Below are 6,846 nucleotides of genomic sequence, written 5' to 3' on the forward strand. Positions count from 1 at the left end.
ATTCTAGATCTGTTTTGTTGCTCGTCTCCTTATACCAGGGAGGGAAGCCACCGACCAGAAATGCCATGCGTTGGAAGACAGGGACATGCGTCGAACATGCACATGCATGTACCCAACTCAGTTGGTGCACCAAGTAAAAAAAAAATAATCTACTACAAAAAGGATTTCAAACTCGATTCACGACGCGACGTGACGCACGTGCGTGCGAGGCGAGCGGCGGTGGAGGAGGTGTGCGCGTGAAATCTTCTATTCTCACTCACTTACAAGAGTTAGAACATCATCCTTTATAAGTTGCTCCAACTCTCTTCTAACTAGCAATGTGGGAATAAACTTTATTTTCAAAACTGTCACCAAGCTGCCAACATGACGGATCTTGAGATTTCAAAAACTGTAGGTTATATGGGATGCTTTCCTTAGCTGTAGCCCATCTACATCCAACATGATAAACCAAATTCCATTTGGCCAGTATATTTTATTTTTCACAATCAGCTTAGAAGAAGAAAATGGATTCAAAATAATCCAATCTTTTCATGACACCTTTTGAACACTTTTTCTAAAATTGCATAATTTGATACCTCGTCAACTTGTTAAACCTAATTATGTAACCACTAGCATTAGCATCCATCTCAATGCCAATGTTGGTGCTACTACCATTTTGTGAAAATTATGTCTGTTACCCGGTATAAATGTTTCCGATATATAGTGCCAAAAATACCCATCTCTGGTCAACTTCAATGCTGAGTATAAGTGCTCAGCCTACATGAGATTTTTTGTTGTTAAGCAAGCTGAAACATTTTAAAAGAAGCAGGTGACAGTCGACAAGTTGTGTCCTTAACCTAGTTACTTCTAGTTATAGCCCCATATAGCAACCAAATGCAGAGTGCCCTCATGCTGCAAACAAGTGCAGAGTACTCAACCACACATGGGTCCAAAATTTTGGGAATGAAAAACTAGCTAGATGAGAAACAGCCCACCCGTAGTTTTATAAGAACTGGGCTTTTCTTTGACCAGTGATGATGTAGTAGGTGGACTAATTTGATCAAATACAACAAGTAGTAGCTGTTTATTTCGACAGCACCAAACAAATCCAGTGATGTACAGATATTGACCAATTCTCCACACCAAATGCTAAACCAATAGGAAACGCAAATAATACCACAAAGAAATTTCTGAATCACCAGCCAGCTAGCGCTTCAGTCCAGCACTGACCGAGACGCTCATACGGTGGACATGGTGTAGAACGCAGCAGCCACGAACGCGAACACCAGGCCCGCCAGGCCATTGAGAGACGAGACGCCGCTCCCCTGCAGCGACCCCGACGGCGTGGCCTTCGACCCTGATCCGGCAGGCACAGGTGTCTGTACATCCGGCGTGGTCGGCGCGACGGCGGCGCCGGGAGCACTGGCACCACCACCTACAAGCAAAAATAAATGGTCGTTCTCAGAACCTTAACAATGCAGGAATCAAAAAGGCGCATGACAGAATGAACAGGTTTCATCGATCGAGCACTTACCGTCGTTACACTTGCTCACCGGAGGAGTCTGCACATTGCACGCCTTCGGGAGCTCCAGCGCCCGAGTCTTATTAATGGTCATGCCGCCGACTGAGTCGCCGCCGAGCGCGCTGCAGAGGCACTGCGGCTGGGACTGCACGACGGAGCTGAGCTGCGAGCAGCAGGATTTGGTCGGCGCCGTCTCGTTGCCGCTGATGTAGTTCAGGCACGGGTACAGGCCGATGAGCACCGTTGTGCACCCGGACTGCGCCGCCGCCGAGGCCACCATCAGCGCCGCCACCGCTGCCGCTAGGAGGATGTTGCCTCTGCGGGACATGGCTGAATCCTCTGTTTGGATCGCTCGTAAAAAGCGAGAAGCTTTTTCTTGGGCTGGATGTAGGCTTGGGAGCTAGAAGCTGGTTGGTTGCGTTGATCGGGCTGTGCGTTTGTGCTCTTGGCGATTGAGTTTCTCTGATTTTTATAGGAGTGGTTTCTGTTGGGGAAGGTGGAATTAGTTGGGAATGTTGGTGAGCTGCATGTCCCTACTTCCTACTCCTGCACGAAATGATTTCTTTGACTCAATTCCTGCACCTGTCATGTACTACTATTTAGAAGAAAAAAATCAATTATATATGTGGCTGCTAAATTAGTTCGTGTTCAGACTTATTGAGTGTGTCACGGTGGGGTTTTGTTGGCTGCCTCTTGTATATTTCTTCATGATTTGTCATCCTGACATGCAATGCAACCAATGGATGTGATACTTAAATTACCAGATATTGTGGGAAGGAACACCTTGAACTTGCAGGCATAAATAATTTTCCTGCAATTTTGGAAAATCTAGCTACGAGATTGCAAGAATCAAACCACGTTTGGATGCCCAGTGGAGTGGTTGTATCTTCAACTCACAAGAGATCAAACTTCAGGGCTTAGCATATTATGTGTTTCATTGTAGCAGTTTTTTTTCAGGAGGAGTAACCAGACACTTGTGGTAGGATGTGGAAGTTCCCACTGATAGCGATGCACTTGTAGTACACTCGGCGTTTCCTAAAAAGATAGACGGCTACAGAGTTACTCCCTCCGAACGGTTTTAATTGACGCAGGCCTTAGTTCACATGTGGGTGCAGCTAGTTCATGCTTGCGTCGATTAAAACAGACCTGAGGTAGTACTCTTTAAAGATTATCGTGTCAACATAATTCATAAAAGTTAGAAGGATGACTTTATCTGGTACTTAGAGTCATCGATGGTACTGCTTATATAGACTTTAAGCTTGGATTTGTTTCAGGCCTCATGACTTGTGAATGAACATGTTCCTATTGGTTGTGCTCTTAATCTTGTCAAAGATGCGTATAAGTAATTGTAATGTTAAATAATGTTTCATCTCTCTTTTAAACAGGGGCTGCTTGAAATTCAAACCTCTAGTTTGTATCATACATGGACGAACAATCGGGACAATTCGATCTGTATTGTTGTTCTCTCGTTGTAGAATGGTATCCTCCACACAAAAGTCAGTGTTGAAAATTGAAGTAAGCATGACCTGGCTCCTTTAGTTCATGGCTCATGAATACCCCCTCTCCTTACTCTAGAGCTATTGATACTTAACAATTCAATGTTAGAGTACTTGGCAGAAAATTAAATGATAGATTGTTAATTCGGAGGCAATCATGAAAATAGAAAAAAAAAAGTTCCTCGAGAGCTTGAGTTGTTCGATGTCTTCTCTAAATAACCTTTTTTTGAAGATGTTTAAATAAGATGTTTCCGGTGAGGGATGACAAAGCAAGAATGGAGCAAATAAGAATAAACTAAAGTATACTGGAAACGCAGAAGACACCCTTACATATAAAATATATATGACTGAAATATCAAACAATGTGATAGAAATATTGGTTATTTCACTACTAAGCCTAACAATAGGGATAGGAAAAAATAGGGCACTCCTTGAAGTTTTTTCTTTGAAAGTTCACTATGAAGTCCTTAATGGTGTAGCTTTTACAATGTAAGAGATATTAGAGGTTGCTTCTAATTTAAATAGAAATCCTTTTGTATTTCGAGAATTTATCCAACCCCACTATCCATTTGGGAGATGCCTTTTGGTTTCTGAATTTGTCTGCCTGCAAAAACCATTATCTTGGAAGAAAATTAAACCACGATTTGTTTTTTTTAAACAGGGCCATACCCCGGCATTTGCATCAAAATAGTACATATGTCCTAAAAAAACTCACTATTTTGTGGGTTATTATACATGTCGTTCTCCGAACCCTGATGGATTGTTCTTGCCAAGTATTGTGTCCCTTGTAAAATATGATTTCAGTTCTTAGTAAGGATCTTTTAGGATGGCACCTAGCCACCTACGATGTTTTCCGTCATCACACTCATTTCTACAGAAATAGATGCTAGAGGAACAAACAAGTCAATACTTAATTTTCAAGATGATTGTTGTATTTATATTAGTTCTAAATATGTGAGTAACACCACAATAAGGAACTTTTGGCTCCAATTGATGGTAGGTTTAGTTCTCCTAATTACGTAGTTTTTATTGTGGGTATAACTTTTTTAAGGAAGTATCCGGATTCTCACTAGAATAAAAAAGTTCCATGAATTGCAGGAAACGGATCCAGGTGGTTTCAACTTTAAGCTTAACTATGAAATAGCGTACATCAAAATCAATAATGAAGATAGTGCATAGTGCTTTGGTGCCGAATGGATTAGTAGGATTAAAAGTAGTATGGACAATAAATCATTTTCCTTACTATATGAAGAAAGTGTGTATTTGCTTGCTCGCAAAGGCTTGCTAGAATAATGCACAATTCAATCATGAGACGTCTTTTCCCCTCACATCGTCTCATGGTGAGTGTCACGTGTCTTCGATATGTTGATGGGACAATTGTGTTCTCTAAAGTATCTCGAAAATCTTAACTACCACTAGAAATATTAACCAGGTCCCTAGAGAGCAGTTCTTTTAGCTCTCGCATGCTATTGATCCGTGAAAAAGGAGTGAATGAACCTCCATTTCTGCATTGCGACTGGTGCGTGGAAGTTCTCTATTTGTTCTGTGGCTTCTCAGAGAAATTAACCATATTAACCGAATTAACTAGAGGCTCGACGCATTTGGCTCATTTCACTTGAAAGTTCATTGCAACATCAAAATAAATAGGTTTAAAGAACTTATTTCTTACATCCAAATATTTAAAGTCTGCATGAAAAGAGGTGATATTGATAACCACTCCATGTCTTCATGGCCAGCCAATGCCCACCAATGCTCCATCAAATCAATTTTTAGGTGTTTGGACATGTTGTCATTAATGACTTTAACATTTAGATGCAGATACTGCTGCCAACTTGATGCTTCAGGGGTTGTCGCAACCAGCTCACCCTAGAAACCCCATATGTGCTCATTGCAACCATTATGACTCTCATCCTCAACGATCATGTTGTGCATGATCACGCAACAGGTCATCACCCCATGCATGGTCTTCAGCGACCATGTTCTAGCTGGGTGACGAACAATTGCCCACCGAGCTTGGAGCACACCAAATCCCTGCTCCACATCTTTCCAGGTGGCTTCTTGCATCTTGGCAAACCACTTTGTTTTTTCATGTTTGGATTACGAAAAGTCTTTACCGGTGTGGCACAGCCAGGATAGATGCCATCAGCAAGACAATACGATTTATCATATTCATCTCCATTGATTTCGTACGTCACCTGAGGAGCTTTGCCTTCCATAAGTAGGTTGAAAACCGGAGAGCAGCGCATCACATTGATATCATTGCTGGAACCGGCCATACAAAAAAAGTGTCATGTCCACAAATCTTGCAATATCAGTGCCTCGATCAAGATGACGTTGCATCCCTCGGAATGGCCACTATACTCACCCTGTTTTCCAAATGAACAGTTCTTTCACTCCCAGTGCATGCAATCTATGATGCCGATTATGCCCGGAAACCCTCTAAACTCGTTGATAGACAACAACCATCTTGTGTCCTCAACAGTTGGCTCCCTCAATTAATACTCTCCGATCACAACAATCACGGCTCATCAGGTACATGGAATCAAGGTAGATGCTCTCACCATTCGCAGATATTCATCAAACATATCAGCAGCCATTCCGTACGATAGCATGCGAATAGCTTCAGAACATTTTTGGTAGGAGGTGAAGTCTAGCGCACATGTGGCATCACACCTGCATTGGAAGTACGGGTCGTAGTCTGTGACTCCCCGTAGAATGACCATGAACAGATTCCTTGACATCTGGTACCACCGTCGGAACAATTTTTCTGTGTATACCGGCTTGGTGCGGTCGAAATTGTCCTTGTAGAGCCAGAGGTGCCCACCAACTCTGTCCCGAGGCAGGTTTCTTGAGCTTGATAGAGCCCTGGTACACTGGCATCTGGTTGTCATTGTACTCGTGGAGGATAGAGGCCGCAACAGCGATGATCTTCGTCGTCTTGTCGGACTCGCCATCGGAAGAGGAGTCAATGACCTCACTGCGTAAATTGTCGAGCGACTTCCACATGTCCATCTGCGTGGGTAGAAATTGCAGATCAATGATGGCCTACAATAGCGCCCAAAAAAGAATTCGGGAACCTACCGGCGCAATTGACCGAATATGTCCTGGATGGCGAGGCCGGTAGGCGCAGCCAGCAGATGTGTGGTCACCAAAGACGTAGTTCTACCCCGGCTCCGATCATGTACTCGGGCGCGGCGAGGGCGAACAGACGTCGGCTACTACAGGGTGGTGCGGTGGGGTGGGGGTGGGGTGGCGGCGTTGCCCTCGGGCTGCAAGGAAGGGGAGGAGTAAGCAAATCCGCGTGGTCGATTTCGCTCTACCCGACGTGCGGGATTGGGTTGGAATACTAGGTCACTCCGCGCGTCCGCGCAGCGTCCGCCCAGACCCGTGGTGCATATTTGCACTGCATTGCGTCTCGGCGAACAACCTGATCACTATGTGCCGGGCTGCACGGCTAGGGTGCAGGCGCATATTTTGACCGCGCGGTTCGAAACGGTCGTTCAGCGTCCGCTTACGAGATCCCGTTGGAGATGCCCTTAGTTATGAAAAATAATTTCCCGCAAAAGTGACATCCTACTATTAATATGGTTATGGTTTTCCGGATCAGGCAAAAGGTTATGGCATATGCGTCGACTTGTTGCGAATGTACGTATCAAAACAACTAACAGTAGTACATACATCAAAAACAGCAATAACCATGGGCAACCATATTCCTCCTCATGAAATCCCAATTAAACCAATGTGGGAAACGAAAATGATAGACACAAGAAACACAATTTCCATCTAAAAAAACATAGTTTCTGAATGAAGTCACCGCTCCTCTCCACTGCCTCCTCAGTCCTCACACCG

General features: G+C 43.9%; 1 protein-coding gene across 1 annotated transcript; it reads right to left on the reverse strand.

Moving 5' to 3' along the window:
- Positions 1 to 1,130: 1,130 nt before the first annotated feature.
- Positions 1,131 to 1,829, reverse strand: LOC124700802 (non-specific lipid transfer protein GPI-anchored 5-like). Its single transcript, XM_047232873.1, has 2 exons — positions 1,514 to 1,829; positions 1,131 to 1,414 (listed from the first exon to the last, which is right to left on the reverse strand). The coding sequence occupies exons 1-2, from the start codon at positions 1,827 to 1,829 to the stop codon at positions 1,218 to 1,220; spliced, it is 513 nt and encodes a 170-aa protein (XP_047088829.1). The 3' UTR covers positions 1,131 to 1,217.
- Positions 1,830 to 6,846: the final 5,017 nt, after the last annotated feature.

Source organism: Lolium rigidum, chromosome 3 (assembly GCF_022539505.1).
Source record: "Lolium rigidum isolate FL_2022 chromosome 3, APGP_CSIRO_Lrig_0.1, whole genome shotgun sequence".
NCBI lineage: Eukaryota > Viridiplantae > Streptophyta > Magnoliopsida > Poales > Poaceae > Lolium > Lolium rigidum.

Excerpts from the sequence above, each read along its gene's own strand:
- LOC124700802 (XM_047232873.1), bottom strand. The coding sequence starts at position 1,829 with ATGTCCCGCAGAGGCAACATCCTCCTAGCGGCAGCGGTGGCGGCGCTG. Across the intron at positions 1,415-1,513 it reads GGTGAGCAAGTGTAACGACG|GTGGTGGTGCCAGTGCTCCC; the intron begins GTAAGTGCTCGA and ends TTTTGCTTGTAG.